We start from the raw sequence: 26,330 nt of genomic DNA on the forward strand, positions 1-26,330 counted from the left end.
CCGAAGAGGCGTATGTGCCGCCCCTTTCTGTTGGCTGCCCCAAGCACCTGCTTGCTGCGCTGGTGCCTGGAGCCGGCCCTGAGTGTAAGAATGTATATCTTCCAAATGGGGTATTAAATGGGCATAACTTTGAGCTTTCGTCAGTTAATTTTAGGTGCCAAAATCCTGAGGATGCATCCAATTTACTGAAACATAGGTGCTGGAACTTGGGGTGCTGGGAGTCCTGCTGCATCCCTTGGCTTGAAGTGGTTTCCATCATACACAGGGTTTACAGTTTGGCTCAATAGCACTCAGCACCCCCCCACTATACAAATTATTCCAGCCCCCTGTACTGAAATATTGTGCATTTGCAAATTGAGCCATAATCTCTTCTCTGGTTGGTAGTTTGAAATGTTCTCTTATTATAGCCTTCTTGAGGTCTCTGGGATCTAAGCATATGCATAGCTGGCTGTTACTTTTCTCCACAATGCCTAGCGAGCTCACGCATTCTGTTGGTGCCTCAATTTTTTGTATTACTTGCATTGCTTCCATCCTTGCAAGCTCAATCTTGAGTTTATCACAGAGTGCAAAGGGCACTTTTCTACATGGATGGACAACTGGAGGGACCTCCTTGTTTATCCGAATTGTATGTTCACCCTGCAAGCAGCCCAACTCTTGAAACAGATCATGATATTCCCGAAAGAGTGCCTCCTAGGCAGGTACAGTACGATCATGTATTGAGAGCACCCGTTTTACCAGACTGAGTTTTTCACACTCAGCCAGGCCTAAAACTGGTGTCACCTCCTTTGGCACGACAATGAACGGGAGCCTGTATGTGGTGTTTTTATGGTTGATACTAGCAATGCACTTCCCCTTCACTGGTATGTTTGTTCCAGAATAACCAGCTACTTTTCTTTTCTGTTGGTCCCTGTTTTGGTCTTATCTTCAGTCTCTCATAATCTTGTTCAGACAGAATGTTAACCTGAGCTCCTGTGTCCAGTTTCAGAGGAATTATTGTTCCATTCACTGTCATAGGCAGTATCCAGTCCCTTTCATCAGGCTTGCTTGATTTCAGTGTGTGTATGAAGAATTCCTCAACCATGTTGTCTTCAACTGAATGCTTTCTGCATTGGCATCTGCAGCATTTTGCAAAATGATTATCTCCCCCACATTTCTGACAGTTTCCCAAAGGCAACACGCTATTTGGGGCCACGCTGTGATCCACACCTTCCACATCACTGTTTATACCCAGTCTTCCCCTAGCAGTGGTTTTCATGGCAAGTAGTTCTGCTTTCTGGTTTGACCTATCCTGGCTATATTCTTTTGTACTTTAGTACATGGATAACCCCTTCTGGTGAATCCAGCTCTTTAGCTTGTGCTTTCACAGTTTCTGGAGAGCTTTTTCTAAAGTTAAATCTCCTTCACAGAGCAGTCTCTCTCTTAACGCATTGGTTTTAATGCCACAAATGAATGTTTGAAAACAGTGAAAGCATGAAGGATAGCTCAGTGGTTTGAGCATTGGCCTGCTAAACCCAGGGTTGTGAGTTCAATCTTTGAGGGGGCCACTTAGGGATCTGGGGCAAAATCAGTACTTGGTCCTGCTAGTGAAGGCAGGGGGCTGGACTCAATGACCTTTCGGGGTCCCTTCCAGTTTTATGAGATAGGTATATCTCCATATATTATTATTATTAAGTAAAATACTGACTAAATCTGAGGAAGATTGCATGCCAAAAAGGAGTGAAACCTTTGAGAGAGACCATTTTTTTACATGCATGCAAAAAACTGATGACACTATAGAGCAATATGTCATGGAATTAAGAAGACTCAGTCAGACCTGTGACTTTGGTGAGATGACAGAGGCTCTGTTGAGAGATAAAATCATTTGTTGCCCCAGGAGCAACTTGGCCCATGGACTTTGCTCACAATGTTGTGCCCATAACAAACTGCCTGGGCAGCTGGCAGCTCTTAGACACCCATTTGTACTCCCAAATCAGGCAGGTAGGTGTTTGCACCCTACTCATTCGTGTGCACAATTTGCTCTGGGCACAACAATTTAATTAAGAGGCTTGGATAAAATATATAAACTCTAACTGCAGGGTGCAGCCAAACTTTCTATCCGTTCTTAAATCAGCCCAGTGAGAATAGTCTTGGAAAATGAAAATAGAGTAAAAAACAAACATATTGGCAAAAACAACGGTATTTTCAAATCTTCAAATTTGTTTCTTATTAAATGAACAAAGCAATAAGAAATGAAAGGCCTGGGAGACATTAGCCTTCAATAAGACATTGCTTTTAAAAGGGATTTTGGGGGAGGATGGGCATTCTGCATATCCTTCATGTCTGTTCCCAACTCTGGGAGAACAGTCCACAAACAAGTAAGTGCCAAATGAGTTTGCGTTAGGTCATCAGGGTAAAATACTCTTTGATTAAACGAACATAAAGAGATCTTCTGTAACCTTTTCAATCAGATTATACCCGATGGAGGGCTCATCTACAGGTAAAGTTAATATCTCAGAAACTTTGCCCAATTGATTTGTATGTGAATTAGTGGGGGGACCTCGATTTCTGGATGGGTTTCAGAATCCTTTGTATGTTCATCCTTCAGGCAAGATACTAACCTGAAAATGCTTTCTGGGCATCCCCAGCATGGGTGAGAGATCCCTTAGCACGCATGCTCTTGCTCTCTGTGACAGTAGTGCCACTGAGAGTGTCCAACCCAGATTGTTGCTCTTGGTTGGGTCAGTTTAGGAGAGCAGTCGAATGACTGATTCCAGATTCATCGTGTTTGGCTTGGCAGTGAAGTTAGAAGCGTAGCTTCAGCCTCTTGCTTTGCCATTCAAACACGGCAGGGAGGATGGACTCTGTGTGAGCCATTCGCTGCCGTGCTAGGAACTCTCCAAGCAAACAAACCAGGAGCAGGTGGCGTGTGGCACTGTCAGCTTTAGTGGGCTTGATCCCCAGCTCCCGGCTGCCCTCCAGATGAGATCCTAAACATCTCCCCTCCTCACACTCCCTGGAGGTAGCTCCTGCAGCACTAGCCTTCAGATGATTTATAACCAATGGAGGGATAGTGAGGCAGGGCAGATAGGGAGAGAAACCTGCATACTCAGAGCACATGTGTTGGGTGAAATTCTCCTCATCTCCTTCAACCCCCCCTTCAGGCACTGCAAAGGAGACACCAAGGTCCCAGACTCACAGCCGTATAATCCTCAAAGTCCCTGGGGGTACCAGAGCCCCAAGGGCTGCAGCGTCACTACCGTGAGTGGTAGGGCTGGGAACCACCACGGTACCAACCTAAAGTACTTTTGCCATGAGGGAAACTAGGTGTTTTGCTTTTCCATAGACCAGATGTAGCACAGACAGCAGCAGTGCAAGCTACCCCTCCACTGCCCGTCAGCTCTCTCCGGCATGTGTGTGGCCCCCATCACCACAGCATCTCACAATATTTAGCTAGCCACGCAACACCCCTGGCAGCCTGAGGCACAGAGAGACTAAGTGACTTGCTCAAGGTCATACAGGAAGTCTGTTGGGGAGCAGGGGCTTGAACCTAGACCTCCTAAATCCTACGTTAGCACTCTAACCACTGGACCACCCTTCCTCTCACTGACCCGGAAGTGGGACCTGCCTTGGCCAGAAGAAGAGTGAGGATGAAAGATAATAATGGGGCGTGGGGGGCAGTTAACCAGACCCTCCAGAACCTTGAAGATTCAGCTGGGGCTTCGGTCAAAGCTTCAGATGCAGGGGTGGAAAGGGATAGATTTTATCTGAAGTGATTCACTCATCACTCATCAAGGCCTACGGTGAAACAAGAGGCCTTCTAAGCGGTGGCCCCCCTCCCCCCACCCTCTGCTTTTCTCACCTGGAAGGTCAATAATGAGCCATCCATCCTCTTCCTCCTCCTCAGAGACAAAGGGTTTGGGTTCCTCCAGGCCCTCAGGTGTGCTGCTGTCACTGAAGAAGAGGCTGGTGAGGCGTTGGAACATGGCTGGGGAATGGTTTCCAAGGTGAGCTTTGATGGGAAGAGAGAAGAAAAACCCAGCGTCGAGTGCCTGCCTCAGAGCACGGAGATGGACGTTGCTGGTGGGTGCCGGGTGGGAGAGTGACGCTTGAGAGTCCTGTCTGGGTGGACGAGTCCTTCCGAAGGGCAGGAACCCCTTCCTTCCTAGTGAAAGCTTAGCTGAGTCGAGTTATGTATAGTGCAATCATGAGGTTCTTCACTTGGCTTCAGTGCAAAGGCCTGCAAAGAAAGGAGAAATTCATTCATGCCCTGTGGAAAGCCAGAGCTTCCTGCATCACGAGGGATTCAGATGGGCTGCAGGGAGGAGGGAGAGGAAACCCTGATCTGGATCTCAAGGACAAGTCGCTGCAACCATTCTCTTTTTATAGGGTACTGTGTGCTGGGGAAAGCACAGCCCCTCAGGGCTGGCGGCTGCAGCCCCTTGATCTCTGACAGTGTCACTCTTACCACCCAGACACCTCCTGTAATGCTGAGTTCACTCAATGTTTCCCTTCCCCTCCCCGTGCCTCAGGCAATGACCTTCCCCTCACCCCCTTTTGCTTTTATTGATTTTGACCTGTTTTCCTCGAGAGCAAACAAACCAGCCTAGCGCTGGCGCTCGCACAGAGTTTGCAAAGTGCAGGCTAGGTCTCCGGCACTAAATAAGGAATAAGAGATGAGCAGACTGTATGTCAGGAGACCTAGGTTCTAGTACTCGCTATGCCACTGACCTACTGTGTGACCTCGGGCAAGTCACTTTCCCTTGCTGTGCCTCAGTTTCCCCTCTGTAAAATGGGGACGTTGACACTTCCCCATCTGTGAAAAGTGTTGTGAGATTGAGGGGTGAAAACTATGATATTGTGCCAAATATTATTATTATGAAAAGCTAGGGATGGGCTAAGGGGCTGGACTGGACAAACACTCAAATGTTCAGATGGTCACACGGAGCACATGATGCACTCATGACTGTAGAGCCGGGCAGGAAAACGCATGAGAATAGACTTTCCCGGGTTATGTCAGTGCTGCTTCCTCTGTTCAGAAGCAGGAAGCCAAAAGGCATTGAAAATGACCAGGCCACCCTCTATCCCTTTCCCCCACGGTGAGTTAACTAAACAAGGATTAAAGTTTGGGTCACAGCTATTGGGGTGGGTAGTCACCCCTTGAGTCACAGGCATCCTCGTGTCTTCCCACCGTGTGCTCCTACTTGGGTGAGAGTTGGAGGGAGGGGGTCCAATAAATCTTAATAACAGTGGTGGAAATTAGACCCTGAGCCAGGTTCTGATCTTCATCCCCCTGGCATAAATCTGGAGCCTGTTGATTTCAATGGAGTTACTCCAGATTTACACAGCAGAATCTGGGGCAGCAGATGAAAAGCTGGAAAGGGATTTGAAAGGGCATAATGGCATGATCCTATCAGGAAGCTGATTAGAATTTAGGTCTTAGGGTTTGATCAACAGAATTCACCCCTTATCAAGAGGAAACAGATGAGACACTAAATATATACACCCGGAAAAAGCAGGCATCTGCTGACAGGCAACTCCTGGGCTGTAAGTCTCAGCCGGCAGGATTGTTAAACTGGCTGAATGTCTCTTTTGCAGACAGAGAAGTAGCTTCACACAAGAGAATAATAAATAGCAATTACAAATAGCCATGGTCTCCCCATTTTTCACTGAAATGTGTTGAGTCAGTCCACTAGTTCTCTCCAGCTCTAATAAATACTTAGACCTCAAAGCACTTTGCAAAGCTGCGTATCATTATCCCCATTTCACTGCTGGGGAAACTGAGGCACAGAGCAACTAAGTGACAAAAGTGAGAACAGACTTCCCAATTCCCAGTCCATTGCTCTCTCCGCTGGGCAAGGCTGCTGCCCGGGAGCTAACAACCTCTATCAATGGCTGTGCTAAGGGATGAGGGCCCTGTGGTTGGATGGGGTGGGTTTTAATTTAATATTTATCTACTCTGGGAACAATGAGTAATGAAAGATTGCAGGAAAAGTGCTTCATTGCGCCGTGCCCTCAAAGCAGCCCTTTCCCTGCTGGAGTGCAGAAGAGATGACATAGCCACTTATCTGACCACCCTCTCGCCCAGATTTTGCAGGCTCGTATAAATTGGACCCACATCCAAGCCACCCTGGGCTTGGAAAGAAAATGAACCGAAGGGGTTTTGCAGAATCAAAAGCACATGCGTGCTGGCCCATCTCCATTGCATTTGCATTCGTACCTTGGGCAGGAAGGAACAGTGTGGAAGAGAAAGCTGCCTCATTCAACAACCAGGGGGAGAGGGGTAGATGGGCCAAGGAGCTGGGGGAGGGGGGAGACTGAATACAGGCTGGCAGGGCTGAGAGAGAATCTGGGGTGGGAGGGAGGCTAGGACTGGGAGTCAGATGAGAAGGCTGGGCAAGGAGACCAGGATTGGGAGCTGGGGAGATCAAAGAGAGAGCTTGGGGTGGGGTGGAGACCGAGACCAGATAAGGATCCAGAGGAAAGAGTCAGACTGCCTGGCAAGGAGACTAGGACTGAGGAACCTGTGGGGTGGAGGAAGAAGGAGATGAGACAGATCTGCTGATGAGCTGGGGCACAGGGGGAGAAATGGGAGTGGCTGGGCAAAGAGGCTGGGAGGAGGCACACTGAGATTGGATAGGGAGACTGGGACTGGGACCCAGGGGAGGTGGAGAACATGGGGTGGGGGGAAAGAGACTGGAGGCCAGAGGAGGGAAAGAGCTAGATTGGACAAGGAAGCAAGAAGGAAGGAACTGGGGGCAAGAAGCCAGGGAGGTAGGCGGGAATGAGAATGGTTGGGCAAAGAGCCTGGGCTTGGGGGCAGGGACTGGGAAGGAGAGTCCAGAGGGGTGGGACTAGAACATGCTGGACAAGACCAGGATTGAGATGAAAAGTCTGAGGAGTGGAGACTGGGACTGGAAAAGAGAGGAGAATGAGAGTGGGACAAGGAGCCTAGGGTGAGGAGACACAAGACAGGGACTGGTAGGAGGGGATAGGGCAGAAGGGGTCAAGCTTTGGGAAGGGTACAAACAGACAGAAGTGTTCTGTGCCCACTAGAGCACACTCCCCTCCAGAGCCTGGGCTGGAACCCAAGAATTGAGTCTCACCCCTTCCTCTGCTGACAGCAAATATCTGTGAAAGCCCCTGGCAAAGTGTCCTATCCCCCCTCTAGTGCTACTCCATATAAAGGATAACAACCTACTACTGCTATCATTTGCTCAAGTGGCAGAGGTCTGTGTGGTGAATCTAAAGGTTCCAATGTGGCTGATGACCCATCTGGGTGTCAATGTGATGCCACAAGGTGGACTTTCTGATTTTTCAGTTTGCTTTTTTAAACACCTAGGAAATGACATACACGCACTCACATACAAAGTAGTTAAAAGAATATTATTAAGGCTGCAAAGTCAAGTACTCAGAAGTCAGGGTAGCTGGCCCTTTAAAAGGCAATGGGTCTCATGCCCACCTGTAACACCGCCAACTCTCCTCCCCAGGTGGGAAAAATTACCCAAGTCATGTGACCTGTGGGTCACCACACTGGATCAGGCCTCTGGTGGATAAGGAAGAGGCCTGGGCTAGCAGATGGCTATAGAGAGAAGAAGGTTTCTGTGGATGACGAGGAGTTGCTGCTGGTGAGCAGGAAGACAGACCTTTGGGAAGGAGAGGCTCTGCCTAGCTAGATACTGGGTGAGGACTCTTCATTTTGAGCTTATTTTGGGTTTGTGCGTCTTTGCTACTTGTGTAGGGCCAGGGGGAGCTGGATTAGAGGAAGATAGAGAGGCTAGCTGGAAGAAGCTGATCTGAAGCAGAGCACAGCCCCTGGTGGAGGGCTGTGGGCTTCCTTGACTGTGAAAGGACCCCAGAAGGGAAACACTTTCTTTTTTTTTTTTTTAATACCTCTGGCCTGTGTGGAGTATTTGAGGAGGTCTGAGTGAAGGGAAACTAAGGCAGGGGAGTTGCAGCACCTTCCTAGGCTATGAGGAGTGACAGGAAATGCATAGGCCATTCCTGGCATTTCCTAGTTACTGCAATCTTGGCTGTGCAACTTGAATAATGCTCGTGTAATGTGGTTTTGTGTATGTAATTAGAACTATGTACAGCAATGCAGGAAGAAGAAAATAACCCAACGAAAAGCACATGGGCTAGTTTGTTATGGTCCAGATCTGCGATGACCTTGGTGTGTAATACAGACCTTGTGATACACGTTCTTCCCAAATCAATCAACGGTGTAGCAGAGTAGAGCAGAGACTTGGCTATGCTATAAACAACTGAGAAAAGATCTGGCTCCCCTGGCAGTGTAAAGGGCCGTTTAATGTGTCCCAGGCGGCTGGGCAAGAACTCCCCCAGCACTGGACTGCCATAAGCAGCCCCATTATGCCCCTGTTCCGAGCCCTGGGCTATTGTCTATGATGGTAGTGCCTTGAGACCAGCCATGGTCAATGCCCCATTGTACTAGGACAAACAAAGTAGTCCCGTCCCTGCCCCCAAGCAGCTTATCATTTAAATAAACAAGACGAAGGAGGTAGGGGAAAGGGTCTAATGCACAAGCAGAGAGAACTGAGTGATGGTTTGTGAATGTCCTGATAGTCCCACAAGTTCTAGCCTGGCGGTTTGGTATTTTGCATATGATGGTTTTAGGAGGAGACAAACTGAACGGAAAGACAAAAGAAGGTGAGAGAACAGCTTAGGAAGGGACTCGGCCAGGCCCGTAATGCTCCAGGGACTCTGGGATGCATTGCGGTCTATAGGCAGCTCAAGGACTTCGATAAGTTAAACAGCTGGGGCGGCTCTCATCTATATCAGGGGTCATTTGAATCCTTTGAACACCACAGAGTTCAGAGGGTGCAAAGATGACTTAATGCCACCATTCCCTCGCCTCTTCCCCATGGCTGCATCTCCTGGGGGCACCGCACAGAATTGGCTCCTTCAGAACAACCTCTGACAACTCCATTACGCTAAAGGGGAGAGAAGGTCAAATACAATATTTGTCCGAATGGTCAAATAAACAGAGTTACACTCCAGTGCTGAATACTTGAGTTTGTCCCTTTCTAGATTTGGGAGGAAGCATTGTCTAGTGATTAGAGCATAGTGTTCAGAGCCAGGCAGTCATTGTTCAGTTCCTGCCTCTAGCCCAGGGCAGGCATTTCACCATGTTATGGCTTGTTACCATCCCAATTTTACTGATGGGGCGGGGGGGGGGGGGGGAAAGTAATTCTCTAACTCAGAGTGGGACTGGGGGCAGGGTTGAACTTCATTATTGTCAATAAAGATCTTGAAGACCTACAGAACGGCGGTGTGACATATTAATGGAAAAATATATTCAGATGAGACCCCAAAAAAAACAGGGATTAGAACCACATCAAGGGCTAGATTTGGGGAAATTGAACTTGCATGCACAAGACACAGTTCTGCATGCAGTTCCCTGCTTTGCATTCATATGTTTGTGCAAGTGAGGATTCTAGTTTGAGACGGTGGCTGTCATAGGGTGAGCTGCCCCTCAAAGGGAGTTGGGCCTCTTGTGTCTGGTTTTCCCTGAATCCTGCATAGGAGTGGGGTCATGTGGCTGGGTCTGATGATTGGGCTGGATGCAATTCTTGCTATTAAAGATGCTGTCTGGTCTCTCTTTTTCTCCCCCCCCCCCCTTCCTATGGGGAGAAACCTGAGAGCAGAACATGAGGGGGGCTTAGCCAGGAAGGGTCTAGGGCAGACTTAGGGAAGTGTGGGAAGAAGGCCTGAAGTAAAGGCCAAAGAGGCCTCACCTGAGCAGTGTGGGAAGCAGGCCTGAGGGGACAGAAATGGGGATGGAAGACCTTAAAGTAGATGGCTGTTCCCTTATTTAGGGCCTTAGAGCTGGAGCCTGGGGTAGAGGGGGAGACCAGACTCTCCTGCACCTTCAGTTGTGCCTCCTGGAGGGGTGAGTAGACAATGCTGGCCAAGGGTGGTGGACTGACTACAGGCCTAGGAAGAAGGCTGTGAGGGACTCCTGCCTGAAGAGTGACTTATTGGAGCATCTCATCCAGGGCTGAGGGGCTGTTCAGGCAGGGGAGAGGGCTAGAAGGACTCTTGAGCCCTGAAGCAGGAATGGTGGCCCAGCCCTGAGGCATGGGGAGTCCTCGCATTGAGGGGCCAAGGACTAAACTAGTGGCACTCAGGCAATGGCCATTTGGGTGTGAAGAGGGCCAGACAGACCACTGAGGCCATGACAGCAAGTGACAGAACTTGTATCTATGCCTTGTGTGGACTCTCTATTCCCCCCCTATCCCTGAGAAGGGGAGCTTATGAAGTAACCAGAGATCCAAGTGCACCAACCCACCTATTCTGCCGAGGGAGATGGTGGACCTGAAGGGAAGAAGGGACTGGAAGCAGGTGAAGCACTGGCCCTTATCCCTTCTGAGGCAGAGTGACCTGAAAGCTGCTAACACTAAGGTCTTGGGGACAGACATGGTAGCTGGTTTGTGTAACCAGCCAGCCCACAACAGCTTTGTGTAACACGCTGGCCTGACCATGTCCCTGTCCCTTGCTAGTGTCTAGCCCCAGAACTTGTTACTTACAGCCTGCCCTGCCTGCGAAGGAGCTCTTCAGAGCCTCTTCCTGAGCACGTGCAACCAGAGCTCAAGTGGTAGGGGCTGGAGCATGTGGTGCTAAGGTTCTGTATTTAAGGTTCACCAACAATGGCGTATCTGTGGCCATGGTTTGTTATATTTGTACATTTTATGGCTTTTTTTTTTAATGGTACTGACCTGGACTAAGCTATTGCAGGGTGCAGTGCTTTCTTAGAGGTGGGTTGTTGGCACACTTGAAACCACCGAGCATGCAGTAAGTACCAGTAAGCAGGGCCGGCTCCAGGGTTTTGGCCGCCCCAAGCAGCCAAACAAAAACAAAAAAAAAGCTGCGATCGCGATCTGCGGCAGCAATTCGGCGGGAGGGCCTTCGCTCCGAGCGGGAGTGAGGGACTGTCCGCCGAATTGCCGCCGAACAGCTGGACGTGCCGCCCCTCTCCGGAGGGGCCGCCCCAAGCACCTGCTTGGTAAGCTGGTTCCTGGAGCCGGCCCTGCCAGTAAGGCCCTGCATAGTCTGAGATGAGCTAGAAGCTAGATGCACCGAGATCCCAGGATTCTGCAATGCCTGGTGCAGCAGGCTGGAAATTCTGCAGCACTTCATCTAAATACTTACAAACAGAGGCTTAATGAACTAAACATGGAAATGAATAAGGCCGGACCTCTTGTGTTAGTAAATGCAATTTGTTTTAGAATAGCCCCATCTCTCTTGAAAAATCGAATGTGGATTTTTTTACACTGACTTCTAGGTCATTGTGGTGAATCTTGCTGGCTGGCTGCAGGCTCAGAAAGATAATACTGCACCAGTTACGCTCAGTTCATGCTTTCAAGGCTTTCTTCTCAACTGTGAGGGCTAGAAGTATAACAAAGCTGAGATCCTGAAGCACAGCTCTCTGGAAATGCAACGGCCACAGAACCTCAGGCCGAGTCCCAGGTATAGAACCACGTATGTACACCTCTCCCAGGTACAGTAAATCAAGTACCATAGGGTATAGCAGACTACCTGACCAGTGATATCCCTGTTAGAGATCCTTTAATAGAACTTACTCCAATCATATACCATAGTGCTCCATGTGGCTGCTTCACCCAAGCACCTGTGTAACTGGGCTGGCATATGAGCTATTCTCTGAAGCTCCTGCAGGCCTCCCCATAGCTGCGCTCAGTGGTCTTTTCTTTGCTGGGAAAGTCACCCATTGACCATGGGTATAGCTGAATATGGTTTAAGTGCCCAGAATCCAGCTCATTCCAGGAATCCATACTCCTGGACCGTGGGCACTGAAATTGGATGCTACTGAGCTAAGAGGTGTTTCAATAAGGGCCATCTGTTGTGTTGTTTTTTTTTTTCTCTTGTATTCTGCAGAAAGTGACCAGTCCACTAGCAAGATGCAGGAAGGGTGTTCTGAGTCTGATCTGCTTCAAGCCTTGAAATGAAGGGGGGCAGATCCTGGGCGTGGCTGAGACATTGTTCAATCTCCAGGAAAACTTAACGCAGCCTAAAGGCTGCTCTAAATTATGCCAGCAGGGATAGTCCCCTGGGGACGACTGTGCTGGCTGGGGAATTGCTGGTGTGCAAGATTCTCTGGCCACACCAGCACACTAATCTATGCTTGGGTTCAGGAATGGGTGGCTGCATCAGCTTTATACCACCAGGGACTCCCATAGGTCAAGAGAAGGGATGCAGATGATACAAAACTACTCAAGATAGTTAAGTCCCAGGCAGACTGCGAAGAGCTACAAAAGGATCTCACAAAACTGGGTGACTGGGCAACAAAATAGCAGATGAAATTCAATATTGATAAATGCAAAGTAATGAACATGGGGAAAACATCATCCCAACTATACATATAAAATGATGGGGTCTAAATTGTCTGTTACCACTCAAGAAAGAGACCTTGGAGTCACTGAGTGGATGTTTTCAGAGAACTATCCACAATGTGCAGTGGCAGTCAAAAAGGCAAACAGAATGTTGGGAATCATTAAGAAAGGGATAGATAATAAGACAGAAAATATCATATTGCCTCTATATAAATCCATGGTACGCCCACATCTTGAATACTGCGTGCATATGTGGTCACCCCATCTAAAAAAAGATGTATTGAAACTGGAAAAGGTCCAGAAAAGGGCAACAAAATGATTAGGGATATGGAATGGCTGCTATATGAGGAGAGATTAATAAGACTGGGACTTTTCAGCTTGGAAAAGAGACGACTAAGGGGGGATATGATAGAGGTCTATAAAATCATGACCGAGGAGAAAGTAAATAAGGAAGTGTTATTTACTCCTTTTCATAACGCAAGAACTAGGGGTCACCAAATGAAATTAATAGGCAGCAAGTTTAAAACAACCAAAAGGACGTTTTTGTTTTTTTTGTTTTTTTCCACACAACGCACAGTCAACCTGTGGAACTCCTTGCCAGAGGATGTTGTGAAGGCCAAGACTATAACAGGGTTCAAAAAAGATAGGTCCATCAATGGATAGCCAGGATGGGCAGGATGGTGTTCCTAGCCTCTGTTTGCCAGAAGCTGGGAATGAGTGACAGGGCATGGATCACTTGGTGATTACCTGTTCTGTTCATTCCCTTTGGGGCACCTGGCATTGGCCAGTGTTGGAAGACCGGATACTGGGCTAGATGGACCTTTGGTCTGACCCAGTATGGTTGTTCTTATGAAGGCCCAGCTGTCTGGTTAGGGCCACTTTCCATCCCTTCTATGTGTCCAGAGGGGGTGGAGCCATGGGCCAGGATTTAGCCCACTGCACTCTGCTTCCTCTTATCTGCTGCAAAGGCCTACTGTGCCCTGGTAGTACCAATCTCCAGTGCAGATGTAATTGCTCTGGGGGAGCCAGTTACAATATGGTTTCTCTGGTTATGACATGGTTCCACTTTAGAGTATAGATTGGACCTTAACTCTGCCCTGACCCCTGCCATAGGCTCTGGGCTGCATTCCTTGGGATGTCTGGCATCCTTGTTTGTGGGCATTTTGTCTATAAACTCATTATGGGTGTAAAGCCACCTGACACTTCGCTGGTGGAGCATGTTTTGTGTCAACACACGTTGACGTTCAGCCTTCTGCAAATCTAGGGCTTTAAACCTCATCCTATTTAAAAACGTGATAGACACCTCACAGCTCACACTTAACACAGAGGAAAAGAAAACACTGCCGAGGCACGATGTGGTCATGTGAACCACCTGAACTGCTGACCATGGAGCACTTGATTCCCTGGTGCTGCAGTAAAGCTGAACTTTTTTGCATTCAACTATTTTTAAAAAGCATTCAGGAAGCTTTCCATTCACTGGCTATGAATGCCCTTCAGGTCTGGTCTCAAGATAGGGGCACTGCTTAAGCACAGTCTAGGTAACTAGCACAACGGAGCACTTTAATGACTTGCTCCATTGTTTATGAAAAGCTGGAGAACACCGTGTAACTGGCAGCATCAAAGCTAATCAATCTGGCGTGTAAACACCTTGATGGGAACTGCTATGCAGGCGATGTGGAGAGGACACAAGAGATGGATGAAAGTCAGCTTTCAATTAGAAAAAAGTTGTGCATGCAGTCTTACAGAACTTGATAAACAGGGGCGTTGTAGAGCTAGGGAAGAGGGAGGGTCACATCACTCCGGTAACAATGCCATTCTCCCTATAAGAAGAGGGCCATCTGCTCTCCTCTACAGAGCTGCTGATATCTCCAACCATCACCTTCCTTATTCTACATGATTGGTCTACCTTAGTTCCTGATCTCCATACACATGCACTCAAGCTGTCCCTGTTAGTTCCTGTAGCAGCCCTCTCTGCATGTTACAAACCATTAGAGCGTCTCATTTAAATTGTGGAGTCCCTCCATGTACTGAGAGGAGGAGAATCCATATAACATTCCTCGCATGGAGCTCTATCCAGAATGGGCCCACTGACATTTGTGGGATTACTCCCATGAGCTCATGCTGCAGGATCAGCCCCAGTATTAGCGCTCTACGAGTTTACTCTTCAAACGCAGACCGTACAGCCCTTCAGAAGTGTGCATCTACCAATCCTATAAGAGGGGATTGTGAGGCCTAGACACAAAGTGCCAACTCAGCTTCGTACAGAGACTTGGCGCTAGAGAACCCAGCTCTCATTCCCAGGCCAATGGAAGAACCACTATCTCACTCTGGCAGCCGTTCAGAAATACTCTTGCTGCCTTCGTAGGGTTTCCATGGAACAATGGCAAGATTCAGCCCTAAGAGAGACACTTTCATTTACAATGAGCTATCTCCTGCCTTTTAAACCCTTTGGGCCAGTGTCTGCTGGTGCTTTATATGAATGTGAGGGGTCATAACGAATGCCTAGAGAGTGCAGCACTGTGAGGGAAGCAATCATAACGATAACATACAGAGGCACATGGCATCGGTAGGTGAACTGGGCAGGGGCTCCAGGGAGAGCAGACGAAGGATGGTTCAGCAGTTAACGCATTGGTCCATGAGTCAGGAGAGCTGGGTTCTGTGCAACCTTGGGCAAGTCACTTAGTGCTGAGTCCTCCAAAGGGGGTGAGATTCTGGGGGAGCAGCTCAGCTGTTGGGTGTTAAGACACACTTTGGGCCTGATTTGCAGAGGTTCTCAGCACCTTTAGCTCCCACTGACTTCAAGCGGAGTCGTGGGTGCTCCACGGCTCTGCAAACCACCTCCAAGGGGGCACAGGCTGAGCACTCAGGAACTCAGACACCCCAAATCAATGGCCACTTCTGAAAATATTGGCATCTTCCCCCCCGCCCCCATATTCCCATCTGTAAAAGGGTGGGGGGGGGAGAAGTGACCTCCCTCTCAAGGGTGAAATCTGCCCCAGAACAGGCCTCAACATGGGGCAGGGGGTAAGCAGTGCCTCGTTGCTCATACGGGTCCACTGCCCTGGGTTGAATCCTCCCCAGCCCCCCATGTCTGAAGCTGGATGTCACTAGAGAACTGCAGAGCATTGTTCTGGAGCAGAAGTGACAGAGTTGTTGATGGCTCAGATCAGCAATGAGGGGGCTAGGAGGAAAGGATGTTGGTAAGTGAAATGACTCTTCCCTGTGCCTGAGTCTCTTTAAAACCCTACTCAATCCAAGCCTTTGACAATTGCTTGCAATGAGCCCAGCTGGGCCCTTAAGGGCAGTGAAGGATTTTAAGCCCCTAGTCCAGTCAGCAACTCCCTCTTGACACCATCACTTCGTGACCCTGGAAAAGGCGATGGAGGGAGGAGCTGTGTTCATGCCACGGTGTGGACTGAGCTGCAAGCAGCAAACATGGGCAACGCAGTTGGCACCTGTCTGAAGCATAGAGCTCCTCTGAAGGGTATAGGGAGGGTTGGAATAAGATCTGTGGTTCACACTATATAGAGGCCTTGGCTTCCCACTTCCTGAGCAGAGTGGGATGCAGCTGAACATGGCTCTCCCACAGGGCTTGTCCTGGCTGAGGGAGAAGGGGAAGCCATTTCCATGAGAGGCAAGGAACTGACACATTCTGACCTGATGAAGAGGACAGAGGCTGTTCATGGTGGGCTCCTGTGGATTTCACAGCTGGCACATAACCAGCCTTTGAAAGGGAACATGCCAAGCTGCTCAGGCTGGAAATAAGACCAACCGGTTGCATTTTGGCTTGTGAGGCCTCCACTCTTCTAAGCGGACTAGACTGACACTGGACACCTATGAATCCAGCTTGTTCATGAGACTGGCTCCTTCCAGCCAGAGTGGTGGAGAAATCCAGCACCCTTTGCCTGTTCTTATAGGGTCTCCCCATAGTGGTGCTGCAGTGTGAATATTGGCATGTGGGGAAGTGCGTCTAGAGCACGGCCTCTGATTATACCCCAGTGCCCTCACACTGGCCCCAGAAAGTCAATGGGCAAAGGGTCAGGTGCCAAGAGAGACTTAACAAGGGGTCTCTTCCCTTCTTGGGACAGGCCTGTAGCACTCCTGCTTCCAGTCAGGAGATCAGAGGGGCAGCTGCCAGCCCCATGGTGAGTCCATGGGACATAGGCAGGTCCAAGCAGCCCAGCCACGGTATTTTAGTAAGTTGCGGGTGTAGGAGGCAGGGGAAATAAAGCTCGTAAGCTTCTCCCTGGACTCTTGTTTTGTGAGAGGGCCCTGGCCAATACCAACCAGGCCTCTGGGTGGCTGGGGCATAAATTCTCCCCCCTTCAGGACAGACCCCAACTCCCTGAAGCCTGGGTGGTCCAGGGAGACCATGTGCCCCCAGAGATGATGTGGCAACCTGCCCATCCCACCAACCCATCAGATGGCTTGCGAGTAGGAGCCAAAACAGGGGTGTGGCCAGGGGTGTGCCTAGGATGACAGATTGCTTTAATCCAACCCTGCCTTAGGGCTTGTTTACACATACACACTGCAGCGGCGCTTGGTGACGACTCTATCTAATGCTTCTCCCATCGGTGTAGGCGCTCCACCTCCCTGAGCGGCGATAGCTATGTCAATGGGCGGTGCCCACCTGGCGACGTACTGCTGCCTACATCGGGAGTTCAGTCCGTATAGCTGTGTCCCTTGGGAGGGTGGATGTAGTTATACCGACGTAAGTCTGCAGGGCAGACCAAGCCTTAAGTGCAGCTTGTTTCATCAGCATCCCCCTCCTAGATGGCACTAGCGTTGCAGGCAAACTACATAAATATAGTGCTACTAAGAAGGGCAAAAGTTACAACAGGAATTTGAATCGGAGCAAACATCACTTTGTTCCCGAGAGCTGAGGTCGGGGTGTGCGCGCTCATGTCTGTGACAGGGCCATGTTATCTGCCTGTGCAGTGTGTAAGGCCCTGATCCCAGCAGCCTCTGGGCCCTACAGCAATGACTGTTAATTATTAGCGTGAGTCCTACGCCTGCTAGATATTTTCCAAGTGAGCGTGAAGAAAGCGTGCTGGCTCTAGGTGGGGCAGAGCTCAAAGCGAGGCTGCAGAAAGCTCAGGGAATCTGCCCTACTAAATCTGAGGTCAGGAAGGATTTTCCCCTCCCCATCCCAAGCAGAATGGTTTTCACTTTCCTCTGGGGCACGGAGTTGGGATTGTTGGGCAGATCTACTTTCTCTGACAGCAGGAAGAGCTTTAGATATCGGCAGATCTGAGCCCTTGTCTCCATTTCAAATTGCACTAAGCTAAATGGTTCCTAGTGCATGAGATCCACCATTGCCATGATACTGGGGCTCTCTGGGAGTTTATATTGGCTTCTGTGAGCCCACTTCATAATTAAGCCCATAAATTGCTCTAATTTCTCTGCAGATCCAGCAATCTTTATTTATTTATTTATATATATATATATATATAAGCTTACTGCTTTAACTGGCTAGTGCATATGTGCCCTGATGACTTCTGCTGGATGGAACCAGAACAGCTCAGCTGTGTGTCAGAGGCCCTACACTAATAGAGAGTCGCTGGGGGGCTGTGCTTTTGGAGCAGGAGGATCTGAGGTCCCATCAACAGCAGCATTGGAAGATCTAAGTGATCATTCCTGAGTTGCCATGGTTTTGTTACAACATCTTAATGTGGGTGGCTCCCCTTTACAGCATGGCAGGTACTAGATTCCATCAGCAAGTCATCTGAATGCTCATGAATGTGTCTACATTTGCTAAATGCACATGTTGCCAAGAGCAGAAGTCAGTTGAATTTTACCATGGAACTGTGTGCCTTCTTCTAGCAATACAGCACTGGAACTTTATCATGTCTCTTTGCACAACATCTGTCATGTGAGCAAGTTGTACAGAAAGTTTAGGACTAACACAACCCAATCTATGGCCTGATGTGACACACAGGGTTGCCAATTTAGGTTGGATGTATTCCTGGAGGCTTCATCACATGATGATCTTTCATTCCTGGAGACTCAAGGACAATCCTGGAGGATTGGCAACCCTAGTGGGGTGTGTGTGTGTGTGAGAGAGAATTCTCTCTCTCACTCCAATTAAATTGCTCTCTAAATCTTAAGATTTTTCCTTCTAATTAACAAAACAGATCAGGAGGGAAGGAGATCTAAAACAAATATGTTGAAAGGGTTAGTTAAGGGTTATGGGCCAGATCCTCAGTTGGTATAAGTAGGATGAGGACCTGGTCATAAGCATTCTATAAATTGTCACAGGTTAGGTGTTTTGTTGACTATACAACAGAATGTAACTGTTGGTTGCTTAGGTTCTTTTCTGCTTATGTTGCTGGCTGTTTATCTTGAGCTGCCTTCACTGTTAAACAACATAGTGTTTGTACATACACATATATGTATAAGTCCAAATTGATCCCTGGTGTAACTCCATTTCAGAGGTGTTACAGCTGGGTTGAATTTGGTTGATAACAAGGGACACCAGGGCCAAGGTTGTTGCTGTGTCCTTAAATTACACTGTTTGTGAAAGTGGTCTAAGTTATAAGGTCACTGACAATGTTTTAGGCCTACACGTGGACTTCCCTTGGCAACTGTCCCATATTGAATTGCAGTCATAGGGTTGTTGTTTTTTTAACTGATGTTTGCTGCAGAACAACATACAAACGTAATGTCTGGCCCATTCTGCAACCTACTGAAAACTAACTGGCCCTGCAAGAGGAAGAGGGGAGTGGAGAGCCAGGTGGAGCCTGTAAAGAGGAGGAGTCTGGTGGTCCCCTTCCAGTTCATTTACAAGGGCCCTACTTCAGCAAAGCACTGAGCCATGAGCATTGGCTTCAGCAGAACTTAAACATGGGCTGAAGTGTTTTGCTAAATAGGGATCGACTTAAGCATATTCTTAAAGCTAAGCATGTGCTTAAGTACATTCTTGAATCGGGGCCTAAAGTAGGAGGCAGTCGCTTGTCTTATAATTTGCCGTGATGTAAAATGCATCTAAAACGAGTCCATTGCTGGAATGAAAACGAAATGCACTTGTATACCTGTGTATACCTGGCGAAGGGGCAATCTTATCCAGGTTTTTGTAAGAAGCAACACAGCTCTACATGGCCTCTCTGGAAACACCAGACTAGTAGCCCAAAGCATTCTGGGTTAAAGAATCCAGGAGTTTTCTGAGATCCTAGAATGGAAGAGTGTTTGAAAGCACAGACCTTCTCTTTTGTTGCTCTAAAGTCTGCACCTTGCTCACAGATTTGCCCCCCAAGATAGCAAGTTTCTTGCCTGTGTGTGAATTTTAGGGCTGAGTTATAAACTAGGCCATCAGAGTGTATAATGGAAATAATAAATAAATATATATATATATTTTTTAAGATAAAACACTCTAGAGTCTAGACTTTAACTGATGCCCAACCTTCCTCCAAGCGGGGAAGTGGTATCCCTATTTCTCAGGTGGTAAAGGGGGGAATGAGGCACAGATAAGTTAAGTTGGATGTCAAAAGTTACACACTGAGTTTGGCAGTGCCTGAAACTAAAATTCTTGGCTCTCAGACCCCTGCTTTAGCCACTGTCCAAGGCTCTATATTCCTGAAGCTATTACCTTTACCAGCTAGGCAGCTACAATTAGGTCTAGTATGCCCCAAAATTGCTTTTTCTTATCTGTTGTCAAAGGCCATGAAACGATGTCTTCACAAGTGTTTAATAATTAACAGTAGCCCAGTGCTCGCCATGAGCAACCCTACAATAACAAACCTGTGTAGGCAATCCTGGAACAACGAACCAGTCGGTGTGTCCAGTGGAAGATAGATTTCAGTAAGGGCACAAGGGGTTCTTACTAATGGGAATACAGACTCTGGGCCAAATCTCCAGCTGTTGTAAATCAGTGTAATGCCACTGACTTCAGTGGAGCTCTCCTGACTTAAACCAGCTGATGAATTGGCCCCCATGGTGTTAATTGTATACTGGCTTGACAGGGGTCTTGCTAGCATGAAATAAGGGGTTGTGTGAGGATAGTCACCAGGCCTGGCTCATAGCAAAAGGGAAAATAGGGAGGCCTTTGGCTTATTCTTATGGAACCTGCCCATAGTGACACCAACTAAGCAACACCCTCAGAAATTGCTATCGACTGGTTCCCCCTTTTGGGAAGGTGGGATAGCAGTGACATGCTACTTGAGTCTTAAATTGACAGTGCCCCGCCTCACTCCCTCACCAAGTGTTTTATTCTGAGCCACTGGATGCTAAAGAGAGAGCTGCAAACTGTTTCCTCAGTTTGTCTGTAAAGGGGCCCTTAAAAACCCTGGCTACACACTTGGTGGAGGGGGTTCTGAGTGCTGCACCTAACTATGGTTTTCCAAGCTAGAGTTGAACACTTAAGTCCTCCAACTTGCTCCTTTCCCACATGGAGTCAGGGAATCCCCCCTGGTGAGTAGGTCTCCACTCCTTGCCTGAAGGACTTAGAACCATATGGTTTGTTACAACTACCCGAACTTAAAGCAAAATAAACACAAGGAGAGAAGATGGGGCACTAGTACGGCCACTTCTACACACACAAGGTTTGTCTTCACTGCAGAGTAAACTTGGGAGTTGCTGCTGAGCCCTCCTCCTTCCCCACACACCACCCTCTCACACAGATTTGATGGAGCTTTTGGCCCAGCTGGAGCTTTCACTTTGCATTGAGGACACAAACTAAATCACTCAAGTTCTGATAGTCCTCCAGAGCCTTCCCATAATTCCACTTGGGCCCAGGCGAACAGGCTAGTTAGCTGACAATTCACCAGGAATTCAGCTGCTGAGCTTACTTCAATGCAAAGACCAATGGGATATGCCCCCAGGCAGGCCCATTGAGAGAAAGCTGGGGCCCACTGCACTTTATTTACACAGACTTATGGTTTTTTTGGGGGGTGGGGGGGGCTTAGCTTGGGGCCCTAGTACAGTTGTCCCCCTTTCATCAGCCCTGCCCCCAGGAGCCCTAATAACAGATGGAGTGCAGTACTGGTAACCGGGGTAGGACTTTGCAGTGTGGCTGCTCACACCTAAGCTCAGTTAACCAGGTGCCAGCCATCAGGGTTACTTCTGCAGTGAAAACATGACCACCGTTAGCAGACTAGTTATTACTTTATGGGTGAGCAGGTTCCTTTCAAAACCATCTCCATTTCCTGCTCCCTACCTCCATCTATGAACCTCCACAATGAATGGAAGGGGGAAGTAGTTAACAAAAGGCACTTACAGCAACAGGTTCCTCTTTATGTGAAGACCTCCTAAGTGGCCTGCCAATCTTACATAGTGTAATCCAGGGGATGTCCTACAAGATAATGCAGAATGACTTGGGGAGGGCTCAGTTGCCTAGGGATCAGGTTTGAAATGTCTACACACTCTGGAATCTCAGGTTTGGGCTTTCAGAGGCAGTTCAGGTCTACAGCCTTCCAAGGCAGAGAAACTGAATTCCATCTAGTTGATGATCGCTTAAGTGAAACCTCAAACTGAGATCCTTATCTCTCCTGCACAGAGAGATAAGGGCCTGAAAGACCTTTCATAAGAGATAGGGTTGCCTGGGTGTCCTTGGCCAACATGTTTTTTCTACTCCTGTTGCAACATCAGGCATAGCTGATGCCAAGCTCGGTCATTCAAGGCTTACTGTAAAGAATGCACAAGGGTCATGCTTAGTGAAGGACACTTCTGGGCATGTTTGTGTCATGTGTGATTGTTGCACTTTTGCCGGTACTGCCCACCAGCAGTGCAAGTAGGGCGGTACGGTTCGCTGTACCAATAAGCTATTTATAGCCGGTACAGCGTACCAGAAAGACACAGGAGGAGCAGAACATGGGGCTGCCGGGTAGCCCCACGCCGGCCGCTCCTCTGGTGCGGCTGTACCGCCCCCAGCCCTTCCACGCAGCTGTGTGCCTGCGTCTCCTGTCTGGGGTCTGTACAGCGGCCCTACTGGAGGACAGTGCTGGGGGGGCGGGGGCGTGAGGCTAGGGGGTGGTACAGCCACACCAGAGGAGCTGCCCGCATGGGGCCACCCAGCAGTCCCATGTTCTGCTCCTTTCACCCCTTCAGTTCCCAGGAGAGCCCCGCGGTTCAGGGTGCTCCTGGAAACCACAGCGGCGAAAGGAGCAGAACCCCACGCTGGCAGCTCCTCTGATGCAGCTGTACCGCCCCTACTCTCGTTCTCCCCCCAGCCACCCCAGCACTGGGCTCCAGCGGGGCTGCTGCACAGAGCCCGGACAGGACTCAGGAGATGCAGCTGCATGGAAGGGCTGGGGGCAGTACAGCCATGCCAGAGGAGCTGCCGGCGTGAGGCTTGGTTGCCAGTGTGGCTGAAAAAAATATTCTCTGTTGTCAGAAGGAGCTGGTTTGAAGCTCTTCTGCTGGCAATTCCCAAAGCAGGTGTGACTCTGTGAGCCGGCTAGTGTTCCAGAGAGCAAGCCCTCCTCTTCTCTTAGCAGCCCACACAGCAGCTGTGCCTTGTCCACCCATTGGGAGCGCCCCCCACCCCAGGTAACATGGGAGGGAGAGAGCACGGGGCCCTGGGGTGGGATCATATGGGGAGGCCACGTCCCCTCTCCCCCATGCTGATACAGCGTACCAGTAAGAATTGAATTCTACTTGCACGACTGTAGCCCACTGACTGCTGCCCTTCATCCTAGAGGCAGCTGCATTTCAGAGCTGGGGGACAGTCCTGTATGGATAGCTTGAGAAAGCAGTTTTCAGACCAAAGTGCATATTTCTGCATCTGTAGTAGAGAGAGAGCTCTCTCTACAAGGGCTGGCATGACCTTTGATCTGAACATGGGCCATGAGCCCACTCCCACTAAAATCAATGGCAAAACTCCAAGGGAGGCAGGATCAGGCTGTTTCCCCATGCCCTACAATCAGTGGCTCTTGTCCAACATGATTAGCACTTTGTGCCATAAAGCACCCAGCCATTCACAGAAAACATTCCCTTCCTAGGGGATCAACTCAGCATTTGCCAAGGCTTGTGGGCAGCTAGCAGCTGTCTTCATGGCTAGAGAGTAACCCGCCAATTGCCCCCTCACATCTGCAGTGCATCCAGCAAAGGTGCAGACACACTGCTTCTCAGTCTCTTAGAAATGTTCCACCAATCCATTGTTTGCAATGGTACAGCCGCGGATTGCAGCAGCAGGCAGGGAAATAAAAAGGCCTGTGCTAAAGTAGTTAGAGAATTGCTTTGTCTGTCAATCATTTATCTGGATTTTAAAAAAGCTTGGCCCCACTAACAGAAAAAAGCTAGGGTCCCTGGTTAAAAATAATGTAGACGGGAGTGAGGGGCCCTTACTGCTCTCCATAATGAGATGTAAGCCTTGGACTGTCTGGGGTTTTTAACCCAGTTGTGGAGACACTGCTGGGTCCTGTCTACACTAAGTTGCATCTAAGACTGTCCCTGGAGTCAGTTCTTGTAATGTAGATGGTCTTAGATGCTTTGTCCACTCCAGTGTTCAGAGTAATGATAGTCTCTTGTCTCCAAGTAGATAGGCAGGAATCATTGCACCCACCAGTGAAATGCACCAATTCTGGGGTACAACATGGTTTAACAGCATTTGGCAACTGCAAAACCTACAACCATCTAACTGAAATTAAAGGTGGGGGTGTGGAATCTTCCCTAAAAGGGGCCACAGTGGCATAGCATGGGAGATGCAGTTATATCACTGAGGCCAGCATACAGAGGAGAATGGGAGCATGAACTACAACTTCCATGAGGCACTATGATGGCAATTCCTAAATGGACAGTTCCAATTTTTGACTCCCCCCCCCCCCCCCCCAATCAAAAGTCAAACTTTCCACAGGGAAAGACTCCACCCCCCTCACCCCCCAATTCTTTCCAACCGGTTCTAGTGTTTAGCACGGTGTAAACGACAGTGATAAACTCCCCACAAACTCTTCCCTCTTAACAGAACCCCACAGCTGCTTTGTGGAGCGCTTTGTAGGGCACCCAGGGAAAACACCTGTGCAGTTTTTTGGAGGTTTGCAGACTCCTGTATGCTTGGGACAGCATCCATCGCTTGGGTAGGCGAGCACGGTCTGGCCTTGGCCCTGCCTGTGCATCACTTCCTTGAGTCTAGGAGCAAAGTGTCCTGGTGTAGGATGACCAGACAGCAAATGCGAAAAATCAGGACAGCGGGTCGGGGGTAATAGGAGCCTATATAAGAAAAAGACCCAAAAATTGGGACTGTCCCTATAAAATTGGGACATCTGGTCACCCTAGTCCTGGTGTGAAGTAGGGTCTAGGGACTGTACATAAATCTACTCCCCCTTCCGAGCTGCAAAGGAAGCAAGCCATGGAGTGACAGTCCAGACTATCTGTGGATGACTCTGGGTAGGGGACATCTGCTCACAGTCTGACAGCTATGGGACTACACTGTGCTGCATGAATGGACAAAAGCTTTGTTTTGTTTGGGCTGGAGAGATTGGGGGGGGGGGGAAAGAAATCAAACACAGATGTGGCTGGTGCCACCAAGTTGTGTGATACAAGCTGCCATCTGTGAGACATCAACCTCAAGCCCCAGAGCAGCAACTCGCTATATGCAGAAGAAACACCCAGTTCTCCTGCATACAAGCAAGTAGTCACTGTGGTACAACATTTTGGCTGACACTTGGATTATAAATTCCTCTGGGTTTTTCTCCTCTCCACCTCCCACTCCCCTAATCCCAGGCAGAATTTTCCAAGGTTTTGTATAGGTTGTTCTCCAGTCAGTACTGCCTTTTCCCCAGGTTGGCCCCCACCCTTAAGACTGATTCTGACACTGCCAGCAGAGGAAGGTGAGCCAACTGGAGTGGCCCCAACAGAAGGAAGAGGACCAGTCAGAATTCTGAATCCTGACCCATCCTCAGTTTCCAGCACCAAGAGGCTACCTCTTCCCTGCAACAGCAATCCGCAGTGGGCAGACACACTGTGGAAAGTAGGCAGTCTTCAAATGACACCCCCTTAAGGATAAACTTGCTTCTTAAGGGTTAAGTTTGTCATCACTCTTCTGAAAAGTCCAACCATTCCATATTTTTAAGCACTTAAACAGATTCAAATAAGAGTTTGTTTAAAGGCTTTAACTATTTTTTCCCCATAATCTGCATACATAATTAGCTTTGTTTTGTGAATCACTGTCTCTGCAAATAGCCCTAGAAGCTAAGAATAGGAGAAAGGAATGGCAACAAAGACCTCTGTTGCATAGGAATCCTGCTGAAGCTAGGAGTAGGAGTCTGTTTCTTTGTAGCTAACAGGGGCAGGAGATCTAGAATCGCAGGCTGTAATACTACTCAGAAAATGGCACCATGATCCCAGAAACTTTCCATAAATACTACACAGTAGGACAGGGACTGACGACAAACACTACATTCTTCCTAAGCGGAGCTAAGAATACCCCATACAGGCGTCACTATCATGCATTGGAGGCACAAATCAAGTGCATTCCGCTGATGCTCTTGGGAAATGCTATTTTCAGCTAGTTCTACAAAAAAGACACACAAATAATTCCTTCCTTTGGTGTCTATAATCATCCTATTCTTGGAAAATGCTGTGCAATGAAAGAAATGTCACAATCCCAAGATGTTAACTAGACCAGGATTCTTAAGCAGATAGTTTTTGGAAATATATAAACCCCATAGCTCTTAAAACACAGATGTGCTAGCATCACCCACACTCATAGGTCAGCAGCAGCACTTGAGCATGGGACCTTTGACACCACGGCACACACCTCTAAACACCATTAGCTAAAGGAAAAACTCCATTATATGGCAACAGTAGTAAGGCTGTTATCCTAATAGCCACTGGAGGGGATGCAATACACATTTTAAGTTTATTGCTCTAGCAAAAAATATAGGGTGAGGAGCTGTATGCAGCCTTCCAACATTGTGGTCACCCAGACAGTAATGAGTTTTTTTTGGATGGATGAGTGACATATCAATATCTTCATTAACATCAATCTTCACAGCAAAGGGTGGGGGAGCAGACCTTGTTCCTGGGCTCGTAAATCTTCAGAGCAGTTTTGCA

The 26,330-nt window shown here is 48.6% G+C and overlaps 1 protein-coding gene across 1 annotated transcript in view; it reads right to left on the reverse strand.

Moving 5' to 3' along the window:
- TP53INP2 (tumor protein p53 inducible nuclear protein 2) overlaps positions 1-26,330 on the reverse strand; it is a 51,915-nt gene that overhangs the window by 20,285 nt on the left and 5,300 nt on the right. Inside the window, exon 2 of the mRNA XM_065414383.1 lies at positions 3,839-4,216. Coding sequence (XP_065270455.1) covers positions 3,839-3,962 — 124 coding nt within the window. The 5' untranslated portion in view covers positions 3,963-4,216. The remainder of the gene's footprint in view (positions 1-3,838; positions 4,217-26,330) is intronic.

The sequence above is a fragment of the Emys orbicularis genome, chromosome 12 (genome assembly GCF_028017835.1).
Source record: "Emys orbicularis isolate rEmyOrb1 chromosome 12, rEmyOrb1.hap1, whole genome shotgun sequence".
Lineage (NCBI taxonomy): Eukaryota > Metazoa > Chordata > Testudines > Emydidae > Emys > Emys orbicularis.